Genomic DNA, 17,613 nt, shown 5'->3' on the forward strand with positions numbered 1-17,613 from the left:
GCTTCAGCGCGCTGGCAGCCGAGGAGGACGTACTCGTCCTCCTTGAACTCTTCTTCTTCTGGGCAGGCGTGGTCGGCGCCTTCCTCGCACCGCGCCACGCCGTACAACGTGCCGAAGAGCAAGGTGAAGGAGGAGCCCGAGTACGCGACGCCGCCCGCGATTCGGGGGCGCGGTGACAGCAACATCACCATCCATGAACCAGCGCGTCAGCAGCAGAGGCGCGCCAGCGGCGCCCTCCTCGTTCCTAACCCAGAGGTGAAGGAGGAGCAAGACGACGAGGAAGCCCCAAAGGCCATGCAGATGGCAAAGTACGAGCGGCGGCAGCGCCTCATCGCCAGCAGCAACGACCCCGAGGACTGCCCAGGGCGGCATACGGCGTTCATGGCGTCCTTGAACGACAAGGACGCCTGGAGGGGCGACATCGAGGCGGCGATCGCCATGTCCATCTGGGACGCTGGGATGCCACTCGTCGACCTCACCAACGACGGCGAAGCTGGGCCCAGCGGCGCGGTGAAGGAAGAGCCCGCCGACGAGCCCGACAAGCGTGGCAAGAAGGACGCCGTCAACGACAACATGTACAACTTCCACCAGTACTACGACCCTCCCTCTGGGTGCCGCAAGTACTATTAGATTAGGGTTCAGGTTTAAATTACATTGAATTTCGTTCAAATCCATGTAATATAGCAAGTTCGAATGAATTCGACTATTTCGATTAAATTTTAAAAAAATTAAATTTCTGTTTTGGGGAGGCAACTGTACAGCGACATCTCTCAAACGTGGCATGAAGAAAAAACATCTCTCAAACGCTCGATCTGGCGCTGTTTGGGAACGCTTTAAGGGAGGCAGACTGAAGATGCTGTTATGCTCACGAAGAGAGGCTGCCTGCTTACAGACACTACGCGCCGCTGCGCTGGCCCTGCCTGATGGTTATTATAGAGAGCCGGGGAGACGGGATCTTGGCGCGTGAGCCACCCGTGTCACGGGGGCATAGTAGCTAGGCTGGGTACGTGCTCCCTCATGATATGGCACGACGTTTTGTTGCCTCCTCGATCGCGCGATCCATCCACCTCCACGCCCTTTGCTTTTGTAGAGCCTCTCTCATTATCAACCTTCTAGTGCTAGGTGTGAGAGTGACTGCGGGTTAAATCAATCACCCTTGCACGGCCCGGTCTATGGCTTCTCATTGGCTGCTTTCCTCGGTTTTCGGAACCTGGCCTTTTGCCGCTCCTCTTTCATTGGGACCGACTGTGAGCGTGTGACTAGCTCGATCTACATGTAAAAACAGTTGGGTCGTTCGTTCCTTATACTACTTCCTTGGTTTCAAATTAATTAAACATTAAAACATGTCCAGATTCATCCAAATGTAGACTAAATCTGATCAAATCTGCAACACTTGATTTAGAATGGAGGAGGTACTACATTTTAGTAGCACATCAATTCATATGATCATATCATCATAGGGAAACATTGGGCTCCATATCTAATACATCAAGCCACTAGAGATTTCGGAGCCTAGCAAGATCAGCTTTCTGGTGCTTGCAGCAACTGTAGTGCTCGTGCATGCATGCGTGGTCAAGCAGGCCCTGATGCATGATGATCTCATCAGGTTCATGCGGCGATTGCTAGGTGGGACAAAGGGGCATGAATGGATATGTACTTTTTTCCTGCATCAACAAGAGTGCTTACATTGCATGATAGTACAAGGCCAGCTAGCCTCCTTTCAGCTGAGCTTTCAGATGAACCTCCCATCACATGTTGCATGATAACGATCTTAACCATTGCCCGGCACACCCCTAATTAACAGCATTACAAGATCTAGCAATGGTGTGTCGAACCGTCGAATTTATCAGGGGTGGCACATCTAATCACCAGTACGATGAACAAAAACGAACGAGAGAGAGAGAGAGAGAGAGAGAGAGAGAGAGAGAGAGAGAGAGAGAGAGATCGAGAGAGGGATATATATAGTGAGAATAGTAGAAACTAGTATTTCGTAGACCGATCGAGGGCGAGGCAGCACTGCTTGCTCGCGCTATATCTGATCGTCGTCGTCCTCGGTGGCGCCGCTCTGGGATGAGCGGGCCGTTCTTATGGCCCGCAGCATCGCCTGCTTGATGACGAGCTCGTCCACGTTCTCCACCAGGTTCTGCACAAAGCAACGACATGGAATCTAAGCATGAGTTCAGTTATACTATCTGTTTGCATCTCGATCAAGCAATCTTCAGCTGTAGTAATTTGCTACTTTTGCTCTGTTTGTTTGTAAAATACCTCCCCTCCTATGGCTTCTAGACGGAAGGTGTCGGCGCAGGTGGCCGTGGCTTCGAGGACGCTGAGGCCCAGCTCATCCAAGGCCTCGAGGAGGGAAACGAGAAGCCCCGGGCAGCTCTTGTCAGAGAACACGTTGACGAGGAACGACCCGTGCCCTAGGGTTTCAACCTTGACCTGCGCACACACATTTAGATCGAATAATTAAGCAACTGATAAATGCATGTCCCGGAGATTTGGAAGCTTTATGCATGTGAGTACTCTTCGGCCCTACATGTGTACTGCTCGATCCAAATTTCACTGTCTTGTATTAGCATGTGAAGAGAAAACCTTTTTTTCGATAAAGAGAAAACCTTTTTTTCGATAAAGAGAAAACCTGTACGGCGATACTCTTTTTACAGTACTATACTACATGTAACAATTTAAATCATATCTATCTGTGCTTATTCAGTTGTGTCTATGCCGCGCGTGCTGCGTACCGTGGGGTAGGAAGAGTTCTGTCTGCTGCGCGAGTCCTGCGCGCAAGCGATCTCCTGGTTCAGCATCACCACCTTCTGCTTCAGCTCTTTGATGTACTTGGACGCGTCCATGATTATCGACGTATCGCTCAGCTGCAGCAATGCATTACATCGATTTTATTCAGTCGCCAAGGCAATGTAAAGATGGAAGAACTATATGTGTTTTGGGAGAGCTCGTTGATAGAAAAAACATATTAGGCTTGTATGAAAAACAAAAAAGAAAAAACATATTTATTGGAGGTTGGAGAAGAAACTGAGAAGCTAAAAAAGAGGAAGATCAATCAATTACAGCATGGGAGTGGGTGAGAGAGCGAAGGAGCTGCAGCTTCTCCTGCAGAGCGGCTGCTTTCTTGCGCTCCCTCGACGACATCATCTCTCTCTGACCTAGCTCTCCTCGCGCCCGCGCTCTTTGGCCTTTGCCACACGAAACGCAGCACAGCCTCGCAGCCCGGCTGCCCAATCGATCGGAGGGAGGTAGCTTAAGAGGAGGAGAGAGAATGTTGGTTGGGAGCGGCAGCTTAGCTTAAATGGATGACCGAGTAGTAAGGCGAGAAGGGTAGAGCTCGCTCTCCTATCTTTATAGTGGTCTCGCGGTGGCCACTCACGTGACTTTCCTAATGCATTATTGTTTGTATCTTCTCTCTCAATTGTTTTCAAAGCAAGTGAAAATAACACCTCATCGACGTACTCGAATGTTTTCATGTTCAGTTCGGCTAAAACCCTCGAATTTGCATGTTCAGTTTGGCTAAGACTATGCTTTTTAGTAGAATATAGCAACATACAACAAAAAGTAAATTTGTCTTTTTCGGGGAAGCCCAACCTCTTCATCAATCGATACAAAATAACGATGTAAGTTGGGTTTCATTGTTGACACATGGCGATATTTGGCTTGGAAGGCATAAGTATCACGCGCGGGCGATACGGCACCCGACCCATATCCCGTCCGTGTAGCAACCTATGAGATTCGCACTCTGACACTTTAGAAAATAACCCTGTACTTTTGTGAAATAACTCAGTAGCCTAGGCGAGTTGCGGATAAAATCCACAAATCATGGGGAAACCCAGCCCCAGATCAAATCGCCGCCTCTCCTCTCCTTGCTCTGGAACGGGAGCCGCCATCTCATCGCCCTCCTATGGCGGCCCCTCCGCGCCTCCTCCTTGCTCCAGCGGTGTAGTCGCCGCCTCGACGCTCTCCTTCGCGCGGGAGATCCGGCGAGAGATCCGCCTCCTCATCGCCGCCACCTCGCGCCGGTAGGCACGGCGCTGCCTCGTGCCCTCCACCACTCGCGCACCGCCGTGATCGGGTGGGGCCGCCTCCTCGCAGCTTTCTCCTGCACTGGTGACACGGCCGAGGGAGATCTAGGCCACTGTCAGCAAGCACGGCCAACCCCGCAGGACCTAGGTTGTCGGGCGGCCGTGCCCAAGATAGAGGCCACCTATCTGTGGCGGGTGGTCGAAGAGCCGCGGGTGGATGCGGGCGGCTGGATCCATATTTCTTTGCTTCCTCCTTTTCTTTCTAATTAGATGAATCTGCTGGATCTAGTGGTTGTTATTGTATGTTCTTATGAAGATTTGTGAAGAACTTTTTCATGTTTTTTCATAGACACTTTTTTAAATTGTGTTAGATATTCATGCCCAAATCTGGTTTCTGACGAAGATCTGTGAAGAATTTTACAGAGATCTATGGTTGAAATCAATGTATCTAGTGGTTTTTTATTATTTGCCATGGATTTTTTATGTGGATAAATGCTACTTATAACTAATAGTGTAGAACTTGTGAAGAACTTTGTAATGCAAACAATGGATACACACTGCATTTGCGAATAACTTTTTTGACTGTTAGAAATTGATCTTCAAATTCAGAAGAACTTTTGAACGACAACAATGGATCCACATTGAAATTTGGGAAGAACTTTATAAACAGAAAGGACTTCCTAATATGACTTTGATAAAATCTTGGAACTTTTTGCAAAAAGGTGTCACCAATCTTGGTGCATTGGACGGTGGGAGATCTTGTTGGGGTGCCATAACGCCCTGGCCAAATGCGCGTTCGCTTGGAAGTTGTGAATGAACTCGAGTGCATAAACACTGTCTATGTAACAAACCACTTCTGAGTCGAGATCTGTTCTTAGATTTTTTTTCTCTTTTTTTGTTTCGCCAAATAAAATAATATTTGGACTTCAAACTTTCCAAGCCAACAAAACATTATAGAACAACAATGAGCCAAAAAAGTCGCTTTTCTGGGGGCAATTTTCTGGAAAAGTGCATTGGGTGAATAAGTGTAAGCTTCAGTTTTCAGTAAGCATATATGTTAACTTCTCCGAATTGATTAACAATAATGAAAGTTTCAGTCTATTGGGACATGGAAAAACCTTAATCTTCACACTGGTAATAAATATTATTTTCGGGAATGTATAGGGCAAATGTGATTCAAAAATTCGAAAGTTTTGGTAACTTTTGTACCACCATCATTGAAGGGCCAATGTATAAATAAAAATTGAAACGATATGAAAATTGCAATTCCAACAAGTAAAAAGTATAGATAACCAAAAAGTGGAAGTGCAATTGAACCACAAATAGAGCAACTGTGCCAATAAAATTTCTACTGCCACTAATACAAGTTTAATAAATACATTAAAAATAGACAATGTTTTAGCTCAAAATTCACACTAATAAATTTTTTCCTTCTTGTGATAGAACAATGTATGCTCCCAAAGTTTCTGTATGTGTGCTTCCCTACTCATATACTAAAGCATCTATTAAGATATTTTTAGACCATATGATCTAGAGATCTCTATCAAAAATATGTACAATAAATATATAGTTTATGCAGTTGTCAAAAAATAATTTATGAATAAAATAATTCAAAATCTTACTCCCTGAATTCCTAGATATAAGCCATACGGTTTGTGGCATGGGGAGTAAAGAACGCACATTGAGAAAAAATACACCATGTTTAGACGAGATTAATCCTAGGCAATTAATGTGAGCTCATAGAGAACTTTGCATAAGATAAGAAAACATAATTAAATCCTAAAAATATTTTCCATATAAGTTGTGCAATGTAATATACCTTATATTATGGATTTTTTCGCAAGAACCTATATGGCTTATATCTAGAAATGGAGGGAGTAATATATATAGTGCAATGCTAGTGTAGTTTTCATGGATATGTGTTACAAATGTATAACAAACAACATGTAAACTAAATTTGCATAATAAGCCATAGCAAATTATACTCGAGAAGACCATAGCTTGCTGAAAAAAAAGTTCGAAGTAAAAAAAACTAGTATAAAAATGTAACTAATTCACTTTGCCCCGTGTTTAAATTATGTTTAGTGTCTTTTGGTGAAAGGGCCGACGGTTCCCCGATTTACATTCTTGGGAGGAATCTCTAAAAGGAGCAACTTTGTTGGGTATTTATCGATCGCTCGAATTCTAAATCGTTCGCTTGAACCTAAGTGTATTTTTTTATCACAATAAGAGAATACATGATCTTGTAGAAGATTAATGAGTGAATCGAAAGTTCCCTACTATGGTTTGTAATATATTAGTTAGACAATCCCCTAGAAAAAAATATGAGGATTCTAATCCTCTGAAAAAGTTGAAGATCGTTTGAATCAAAGAGGCCCTAAACGTTATCCATTAACTAGCATTTGAACTACTTCATTGATCCATGTGTACAATTTATATCACATATCTACATATACACCTTGGATACTCCGCATATGACACATACATGATACATCCAAGGGTCGATGGCAAGAAACCGTACTATCACTACATATTTTTCGATAAAGGAAATATATGAATATCATAAATATACCAATTACACACAACCTCTGCAACAACGTAGTGTCCAAGTGGTAATACGGATACACACAACTAAAAAAGAAAGAAGAATTGCAGAAAATAAAAATTCCCGCTACAATGACTTGTTTCTTGTAACAACGGACCAACCACCACAAAGATAACACCAGAAATATATCACCTCCAAAAGTGACGTCTCCAACAAGAAAACAATGCACAAGCACCATCATCGTCCTGATCAATGACCATAGATTTTCACCCCGGAGAAAATCCTCACTCACAAAATAATGCCTTCAACAAGCCATGCTAGGCACAACCAATTAAGGCAAGACCTTGAGTTTTCACCTTGCAAGTTTAGACACTGAACTCCTCCTCTACCGTCGCCTCCACTTGTCAATGCTGCTGCTCAAAGTTATGAATTACCAAGCCAGAATCTCATCACCACCAGGACGGGCTAGTAGCATTATAATTACTCATCACACGCATGGATGAACAAAATATTCCATCATATGTATATGCACAAGTACGTACAAAAGGAATGGAAGGCCACATCAGTATAACCATGCATGCTAGGTTAGTTTATACAGTCCTCGTGATCTTGGCGGCTCAACTTGCCAGGACATGGTTTCAGCTATAGCCGCCCTCTTCGAGTACATTGCTCGATAGAACTGCACGCACCACTGTGCCCTTGCAACTTGGAACTAGCTTGCCATACGATCTCTTATCCAGAGTCGACAGAAGGGGCAGAGATGACAAATGAGATAAGTTTTTCTTCTCTTCTCTTTCCGGGAATGGAGACGATGGGCAGACCTTGATTAGGTAAGCACCGCACTGGCCACCATGTGATCAACAGTGCGCAACGTATATATGCGATTAGTAGCAGCGAGTCAAACCATGGAGGATTGCTGCAAGACCCCATCGATCGGCTGCATAACCATCAACAATGGAGCATATGTTCCGCTAGCTAGCTCGTGACGTCGTGCGTTTGTGTGTGCGCACGAGAGGGGATGTGCGTGGGGGCGAACGAATCTGCGCGCTCGTGAAGGGGGGCATGCACCAGGGGATGCGTTGTTGCGGAGTGGGCTTGACAACAATGGCAGCATTGCAAGATGAGCTAGCACGACAAAGGCATATCACGCGTCTATATATGGAGCTAGCTACGGGTTGATACGTACGTGATTTCCATGTGATCATACTTCAGCTCGCTAGCGCGCGGTTCTCGATCATTGGCACCTACACAATTAAAATCGGGTTAATTCACGGCTAATTAATTACTTGAATGGCTTAGCCATGGATATAGTATCTAAAGGTAATTATGTAGAGACTCTACCCTCTATGTATGTAGTTATAAAAACATGAATAGTGCACGTGCTTTATTCGTGTGGTGCATTTAATATTTTTTCGATAAAGGAACTATATAAAAAAGATATCAATTATATCGAACCTTTGCACCAACATAATGTGAAGAACTTGTCGATACATCAAGGATGCACACAGGTAAAGGATAGGACAAAAAATGACCCACCATAGTGATTGATCACTCGTTTTTTTAGATAAAGGAGCATAGCTCCAGCATCTGCATCCAAGGGATACACAGAGCTCTCTGCTTTATTAAATTATTCGTAATGCTTTACAAGGGGAATACAAAGATCAACTTGAAGCCTTCTTCTTAACGACAACTCGTTATACCTACGATGAAGGGGGTGACCAAGAACAAGGCCATACTCACCAAAATCACTACAAAATATAACACTCGAACTACATAAGAGATTATCCAAAAACAACATTCAAAAGAAGGAAACAATGCTCAAGCAACCGTCATTGTCCGATCAAAGATTGTAGGTTTTCACACAGGAAAAAGTTTCAGCTCTTCGAACAAGGCCTTCAACAAAGAAGCTTTCACCATTTGCTAGACATAACCAATCAAACCTAGACCTAGAGTTTTCACCTTAACTATCGAGTCTCGGTACTCGGATAGCACCATCAGAAATTAAACCACTGAGCATTATGTACGTATAAGTCGTACACATACTTTTCCTTGAACAGTTATGCGCTATTTCGAGAGAAATCCATGTCTGGGTCTGGCTAGCTGGATTTTTGGCATTTCCATTGAGCAGCACGAGAGTTGAGCACAAGGAGCTTTGTTTTTGAGGCGATGAGACGTGGTGCATGCAAGGTTCCAAAGGGAATGCTTTCACGGGGTGTTTTCTTGCCGCCGAGCCTTGTCCGCAACCCACACGTGCCGATCCCTACAAATGGTTGCCAGAACCAAAATTTATGTGGTGTACGTGTTCATGAGTTAGCGCCAGTTTGTTGCGTTGCGACGGGGGGACGTACGACAACCGACTGAAGTAGTCTAATCGGCTATGTCTCTGTGGACAAAATTGAGCGGTAATGTTTCAGCATTTTAGTTTCCGATATGCATCATGATTGAGCTGCGTTCTGGTCTGTACATATACATACACCAGTACAGAGTAGAGCTGTAACCAACTATGTAATACTGTCCACCGTCTCCAGCTTAGTGGAGCCGGTCATAGAATCAGGTGAGAAAATCAAACACTTAGTCGGTTTCGTTGTTGAAACATACTGCAAAATCATAGCGGAGTCGATTTTATAGAGGGGAAATTATCCAAATCAAGGAGGCAGTTTTGTGTTTTAAACCCATTGCATGCACATATCTAAATTCTACTTCTTTGTTTGTCTAAATTATAGATTTCAACATCATCTGTCCCTTAAGTGAAACCTAACCCTAAAGTTGCGGAACTCTGAAGAGTTGAGGATAGTCTATTCAAAGATATTCCTATGTCATTCTTCCATTGCACTTTGTAGCAAATTACAACTCTACTTCCGAGTTATTTGGCTCGCTTGCAACACTAGATCTGCATGTGATAACTGTTCTTCAGGTGCTTTCAAACATATATGGCTCCTTTCTGACTTAATATTTCTATAGATCCAAGTTATGGAGGACTTAATTCCCGTCAATACCAAATCGCCTAACCTCATTTGTAGGAATAACTCGGGGATATTTCATTTCTCCCACTTTTGGATCCCACTTTTTGTGATGTTGATCTGCATAACTATTATGTCGACCATTTGAGGACCATTTGAGTTATGTTCAATCGATCACAAATGGCATCGATCCCATTCCACTTTATGTTATAATCAGACTCAAACTCTCTATGTTGTCCGGTTTCATACCCGCATATATATAGGAGATCGACATTCTCTCCCATATAATGCCTCAAATGGTTCTCATCTTGATGGTGGTTTTATAGTTGCATCATCCGCTAATGGTAAGTGCTCATTTCATGAACCTTCGAAGTGTAACGCGCACACTCTAAACATGTCCTCTAAGATTTGTTTGGTTCTTTTAGTTTTTCCTCATGTTTGTGGATGATAAGCAGTAGTAAAGCCTAGTTGTGATCTCAGTGATGTTTTCAACTGTCTCCAGTATCGTTAAGGTCAAAAGTGGAACCTATATCTGACAGATTCCTTACCGGGACTCCATGTCTACTAACGATCTCATCGACATAGACAAGACCTAGCATCTCACATGTATCAAAATAGGTTGGAAGACAATAAAAATTTACATTTTCGGTCAACTGGACCATGGTTATCCGTTACATGGTCTTGTACCTTTGAGACATTGGTATACCCGTAACGAAAATATGTCCCATTTTCTTCACATTGCCATTCCGGTATCGGTAGTGCATATAATAATCATGCCAAACTCCGGTGTTCTACTTTCATTCTCTGTCATATGTAACATTTAGCTACGAAATTTGCAATCTCTCACTTCAAATTGTTGCACCAAAATTTTTCTTTCAATACATGTATTTTTTTTTACTCCCGGAATGTATAGAACAAGATGTTTGAACAACTTCTTTCAACATCAACTCTTTGATTTCAGGGATGTCGGGACATAAAATTCCTCTCTAAAATCATAGTGAAATATCCTCCTTCAAGGTGAACTACGATGCTCTTCCTTCTTACATTTTCAAATTTCCTCCGCAATGAATGCATTATCTTGTTGGCTATCAATGATGATCTGCTTTAATCCTATATCCATCTCACACATTACTTCCATTGCGTCTATTGTTCGAACGGTCTTGTCATCCCATATTCAATTTGAGCTTGTTGTAACTCTTGTAACAATTCATTCGGTAATACCCGGTTCACTAATAGGCTTACTAGTAGCCATCTAACTCAAAGCATCAAACTTTATGTTTCTCGGTGCACATAGATGAAGAAAATCCCAATCTGTGTGCCACTAGAGACTACAACCTACCGTGGCTTATATGTCCAGTTCCAATGGTACAAGGATGAGATGGTCTTAATGAAAGGTTGGAAGAAATGTGCAAATAGGATTGTCCTTAACATCGACAACACCGAGGTGTTCAAGAACTAGGATGAAGGTTTCAAGCTGAAGTTATTCAGGTTCAACACCTCCAGAGAAGACTTGTTCTAGGTTCGATGCCACAATAGCTGACATTCATGATGTGCCTTTTGTATGATAGGCTTGACCCCTGATTGTAGTTATTATATGATGATGATATATTCTCGTGGTGTTGAATGAATGGATGCTGATCAGAACATGTTTTATCTTGTGCTAGGTGATTTGTAACCCTGGTGTAATTACCAATCAGGTGACATGGGATTCAGCTGATACAAACCTTAGTTGGAAGTTCGTTGTTGTGATAAGTGTCTGTGGTACTAGTATGGTAACCTCAAAATTTTTGAAAGAGGCGAGCATATTACATTTGATTATGTGCGTGCCACTCATAGCAACTTGCAGGCAACCAAGCAGTAGTGGTTCTTACCTGCCGAGTCAAAAATGAGCAGCACGCAACGAATCAAAAAACATCTAAGTTGGTAGTGATGAAATGCAGGGTACAAAACGAAGTGGACAACATGGCCCGAAGGCTGCATTTTCCAGACCATGCCGCCACGGGTCAGGCAGTCCAAGAAGCCCAAAATGATGCAGCCTGTAGGATGTCCTGGTTAGAGGACGCGATGTGTCCGTATCAAAATATGGTGTCTTTACTAGCATATTATCTTATATGTTATCAATACACATGACACGTCTCAATCATATTTTCGAACGATTGTCCTGACCACCTATGCTTGCAAGGAAGGTTGTGTGCATCAACCGATAGGCCAGGATCATCCACCTTCTTGAAAAGAATATAACATATTGTTTGTGATTTTTTTCCACGCACCATGAAGAGAGTTAGAGAGGGCATCAATCATCATCTCCTGCAAAACTCGAAGGCCCGTATTTCTACGCATGTGGAAAGTGCGGGTGCATAGTGAACACCATGGTCAATAGTTAGTACGAGATGCATATGTACATGTATATCAGTCGGCTCATCACGCCAGCTGGGAACGTATTTGCACCGTGTGCACAGAAGGGATGTTAGCTTGGTTGAAACGTGGTTTATAGTATCCAAGTCTATCCATATTCACATTCATTTATACATTTGGGTACTACTTGGTAGTGCATCATTTATGCGCTCTCGAGGGCAAGCCCATGAGGGCATATGCATGTCCGATTGAAAACGTGATTTGCGCCATGTTTGTAGTTTGTTTAATTTCCTACACAACCTCTATTTCCCCTCGGGAGATAGCGGTTGTGGTTGTTTGGTTGCATACGTTGGAATCCATGGAGAAAGCCAAAATTAGACTGTAAGTGTTGGGTGTCTCCACAACAGCCACTACGGTAACCTCCTCGCAAGAGTGATGCGGTTAGTAGGCATGATCACAACTCAGATCAATAGCACAGAAAACAATCCATACTTGCACGATAACTAGTATTAGTATACTTAGCATACTAATTGAGTTAGCATACTACCATGGTAGAACAATGATCCACATGACATACTACTTACTTCACGTAGATCATCAACAGAAACATCAGAACTAGACTATTAACTCGTCTATCTCCAAGATGACCCTCTTGGTGGCATATTCGTGTTGAGGGCACTTCTTCGCCACTTCACCACAAGAGTAGCCTAATATGACCACTATGTATTCCTTAACATTGAGCTTCTTGAAGGTGAGGAAGTACACGCAACCTACAGATTGTTAGCAATGAAAAATGTTGGCCAACCCTAGTTGGGAACGACTTTGCCATCGACCTCCTTAATCATGATGTTCTAGATGCAGTTAGTGATTGTCTCGATCGAGGTTGATCTTCCCCGGACCGCCCAAAGTATGGCTTGAAGACGCCAGGGATAGGTAGCATCCCTAACCCAGGTGCAAAGAGCACCTTGATGAAGTGGTTAGGGGACGCCTCTTCATGAAAATGCCTAGCATTGCCAACCTTCCTCTTGCCCTCTTATTTGATCCCTACCTCTAAGATACCTCAATAGGGTTGCCAAGATGCATAGCCTAAAAAAACCAAAATTCCTCATAATAAGAAGCACATACATTAGATAGATTTGGCCATCATCCACCATACGTTCCAGCAATCCTGAGCCTGTATATATTATGCATGCCTTGAGAATTTTAGCCCATCGGATTGTGATCATAAGCCCTACACCTACAAATCTCTTTGCCGGGAATCAAAACCCCGACACATAGAAATGCATTGCACACTGATAATTAGCATGCATATTAATCTCCGTTTCCATCTCTATTTCTCTAAATCTTTCCTAAACCTCATCAAAGCCACTTAATTATCAAACCATCATCATCACTAGCTCTTGGTCGGCCAACATTGTCCCTTGGACAACTATACTTGTCCATTTGTGTTTGGCAAAAGGACAGGCTGACCACCGTGGACATGCCCCGACTCTATATATATAAGGACACATACAACATCGTGTTCTTTCCCTTTGCCACCAAACTCCCCTAGCATCCCTCTATCCACGCCATAAAGTAGAGAGAGTAGTCCTTTCTTTGTTGCTCACGTTCGTCTCCGACACCATCAGAAAAGAGTGGAGGTTGCCACTGATGTGCTCCACTGTTTCTCCTCTTCTTGGCACCATTGAACGCGTCTATTTCCTATCTATCTTACGCGTTTAGTCTCGCTTCCTAGAGTGCATCGTGGAAGTCACTCGCATCTCCGAACCATCGTAGACAACCTCGTTTATTCCATCGTTGTGGAGCTCAATCTCAAGTTCATCGAAAACGGAATTCATATGCATCTTCTAATGCATTTTTGAGTTTGAAGGTTTTATCGGTGTCTCTTTTATAGATAGGTCAAAACATTCATATTGTGGTTTTTACTCCGTGGGTGGACAATGATGTTTCTACGCATAAAGTTGTAGGGCTTGTTTTTCTGATTCCATCAAGCCCAAGATCATCGAAATCGAAGTCCGTACGCAAAAGTTATCACTGTTTTTGTAAACATGTGTTCCTGTTGGCGAGGCTCCTGGCCGACCGGCCACCCCACCGGCCCACCCGGCACCACGCCCAGCGGCACCGGCTGGCTCACCAGACGGCCCGGCACATGCTGGCTCCCACACAGGTGCACACCAGACGCAATCCAGGGGGCACTCAGTGACCACCCGGTTTCTGTCGGGCTGGGCCGGTGCCATGCCCGGCGTGAACGGCTCTCCCACGAGGCTGCCCGGTGCCACGCCCGGAGTGCCGGCCCTCCCGCCAGGATGCTCGCAAACTCTCAGATTTGCCCCCAAACGGTCATATTTCTTTTGGCTATAAAAGGAGCTTCTTCCCCAACAGTTTATTAAGGTTCTTGAGCACGTTTTTTACCACCATTGTTGAACCTCTTGAGCTTGCTTCCTCTCCTTTCCCTCCTATGATTGTTTGCATATTCTTTGGGGATTTCAAAGAGGAGATCTAGATCTACAACCTCATGCAATCCATTCCTCCTCTAAGTGAGGGGAACTCTTGGGATCTAGATCTTGGAGTCATTTGTTGATTTCCTCCATTGTTCTTCCTCTCTACTTCCATCCTAGCATTTGTTGTTTTGGTGGGATTTGAGTGTGAAGGATTTGAACACCTTTGGTGTTCTTGCTTTTGCATCCTTGCATAAGTTTTGAGCTCTCCACCATAATTTGTTCGAGTGAGAGACCGTGAGCTTTCTACTATTGGAGGGTGACCTCCTAGTTGGCTTGGTTGGTGTCCCGGTGACCCCTTCGTGGAAGATTGTGAAGAGACCCGGGCTTCTCCTTAGTGGAGCTTGTGAAGTGGTTTTTGGAGCTTGCCTTCTCTGGAGTGGAGGAAAAGCTAGCCATAAGGAAAGGGTATTCCTTCGTGGGATAGGCTCGGAGAAGAAGGTGAGCTTCATGGTGTTGGTCAATCCTTCGTGGGATCCCCACCTCTCCAAGCGTGACGTACCTTCTTGCAAAGGAAGGGAACACGGGAATACATCTACGTCTCTGCGTGTCTCAGTTATTTCTATACCCGAGTTTGCTTTCCTTTGTGATAGCCATCGAGCTTGAAGTATTTATTATATCTTGCTATCACTTGTGTTCATATATATATTGTGCCTATCTTGCTCAGCTCTAGTTTTTGTTATTGCACTTAGTTGCATATTTAGGGTTTGTGCTTGTAAAATAAACGTTAGTTTAATTCCGCATTCTTACGATCCGAATATGTAAGAGTTTTTAAAACGCCTATTCACCCCCCCTCTAGGTGACATCTCGTCCTTTCAATTGGTATCAGAGCAAGGTCTCTCCTTGTTTAAGGCTTCACCGCCTTGAGAGTAAAGATGTCGGCTAGTAATATAGTGCACAATGACACAATTATCTTTGATGGCACAAATTATCTTTTGTGGATAAATCGCTTGCTTTGTAATCTTTGGACCTTGTGTCCAAATATAGAGCGATTTCTAGATGTAGGTTTTTCTCTTCCGATGGATCCTCAAAATCTATCTTTAGAGGATGAGAAAAATTTACATCTTGAAGCTCAAGTATCTAATGATTTCATTCGTTCTTGAGAGATATCAAGTGCAAGTCATCTCATGATATTTGGACCAATATTAGAGGAGCATTTGGTGGATCCATGTATCATATGGCTGGTGGTATCTCCGAGGAGCTCTCTTCCCCTTCACATCATGAAGAGCTCCAAGTTGCTTCCACTTCCGGCCGTGATGTGTTATCATCTTCATCCACTTCACCAACGTGTGGCAAGACATAGGGTAATGATATGGTGAGTGGTGAGGAAAATTGCAATGTTGATATTGTGCTCAATAGTGATGATTCTTCATCTCTATCCCATTGCAATGTTTCCTCTTTGGACTTAAACACATCTAGCACTAAAAATGTATTACATGCATGTGTCGATAGTCGTTGCATATCATGTGTAAATTGCTTACATAACTTCCATGATGCTATGCTTGCTATGTCTTCTTGCCATGAACAAAATGCTTATATTTCCTCTAGTTGTTTGTTGTCTAACAATGTAAAGGAAATTGAACACTCTACGAGGCATGAGACTCTCATGAATGGAGATTCCAAAGCATCTACATCGTCATCCTCCGGTATGCACATGTGCCTTATGGAAAACGGACCAAAGGTAACTCCTACTTTGAATCCCAACACATCTTCTAATAATGAGAGTGATGATGATGAACAAGATTAAGATGCTATACTTAAAGGCCTTTACAAAGTTAGATGCACCCTTCGTGGTGATGCCCTTGTCAAATTCAATTTCTTGATGGACTCCCTCAATGAAAGGGATGAGTCCATTGAGGAGTTCGAATCTCATATTCAAAATGAGAAACGGAGATTCCATCTCCTTAGACAAGAGCTGAAAGATGAAAGTTGCATAACTAATGGTATTAAACAAGAAATGGAATCCTTTGAATATTATGTGCTTGAAAAAGAAAAATCTATCATTGATGCTTGTGCTACTAACTCTACTACTTGTGAAGCATCTATCTTAAAGGAGAATGTTGAGCTAAGGTTAAACTTGATTTTCTAACTAGAAATTATAGGGAATTGGAAGTCATAAAATGCTCTCGGGCTCTCATGATGATCTCCTAATCTCCTATGATGGGCTAAAGTTGGCTCTTGCGGCAAGTATCAGTAAGGTAACATCTTGTGAGCATCATTTGAACATGAGCACTACTTATACTCAAAATGCTATAGTGCCATGTGCTAGTCCTAGTAATCCCTCTAGTCATACTAGCACATTACCTGTGCTTCGCTGCGGAATCACAATAAAGCAATTATATCCCGTGGTCGCATGGACCCCCACTGCATCTCAACCTCAACCTCGATAGGATTAGTCTTTTATTCTCTATTTTAAAATATTTCCTAGTTCTTTTTACAAATGCACATGCTCTATTAAAGATTAAAAAGAGATGCTTAAGATTGGCTGATATTGGTTTACCATGGACAATATGTGGACAAACCTGTTTTATATTCATATAAGCCATGATAGATTGACAGAGCTGCTTAAATATTTTGAAGATAATCAAGATGGTCTAATTGGGAATATGATTAGATTGGTATAAGGAATGGATCCGTATGATGAGAAGATTCAAGAGCTACCTGACCAACGTATCATCTGGGGGTTGTAGGCCTGTAGAGATTTCAATTGCTCTGTATAGTGCAACATTGCATATTCCCGTCGGTGTGTAGGGCGCTGCCCATTTGGAACTGAATTTCGGAAGAGTCATTACTGGAAGGTTGCCTCTGTGCTTTTGTCACCTCCGGGAAAGATGCATCAATCTCTATGTTCGCAAAATCAGATGGAGGGCATCCCACTTGCCCTTTCTGTGTCTAGTATTCGTTTTGGGCTTCAGATGTTCTCACCATTGGTCCAGTTGACGACAGTAAATTTGGAAGTCTCATATAGATGGCCGCTGCTCGTATGGTTCTCCATCACCAAACCAAGCTATTCCATTCCGTCGTTTAGTCTCCTTGCGGTTCTGATCCCCGCTGCTGCAATTCAGTGAAATCACCCTAATATTACGGCATTGCCGTCTGGCTAAAGATTAAGTGCAACAACAAGCTTGCCCTCATGTGAGCCTGTGTTCGCGTTAGACTGAGAAGATAGGGAGTCGGGGAGGCGCGGTGGAGGCTGCGCTCGTTGTTGCTGGCAGACGGCA

The 17,613-nt window shown here is 43.3% G+C and overlaps 1 protein-coding gene across 1 annotated transcript; it reads right to left on the reverse strand.

Annotated features, from left to right (window-relative positions):
* Nucleotides 1–1,659: 1,659 nt before the first annotated feature.
* Nucleotides 1,660–3,306, reverse strand: LOC124698210. Its single transcript, XM_047230721.1, has 4 exons — nt 3,070–3,306; nt 2,742–2,873; nt 2,266–2,439; nt 1,660–2,143 (listed from the first exon to the last, which is right to left on the reverse strand). The coding sequence occupies exons 1-4, from the start codon at nt 3,151–3,153 to the stop codon at nt 2,030–2,032; spliced, it is 504 nt and encodes a 167-aa protein (XP_047086677.1). The 5' UTR covers nt 3,154–3,306; the 3' UTR covers nt 1,660–2,029.
* Nucleotides 3,307–17,613: the final 14,307 nt, after the last annotated feature.

This window comes from Lolium rigidum, chromosome 3 (assembly GCF_022539505.1).
Source record: "Lolium rigidum isolate FL_2022 chromosome 3, APGP_CSIRO_Lrig_0.1, whole genome shotgun sequence".
In the NCBI taxonomy this organism is placed as follows: domain Eukaryota; kingdom Viridiplantae; phylum Streptophyta; class Magnoliopsida; order Poales; family Poaceae; genus Lolium; species Lolium rigidum.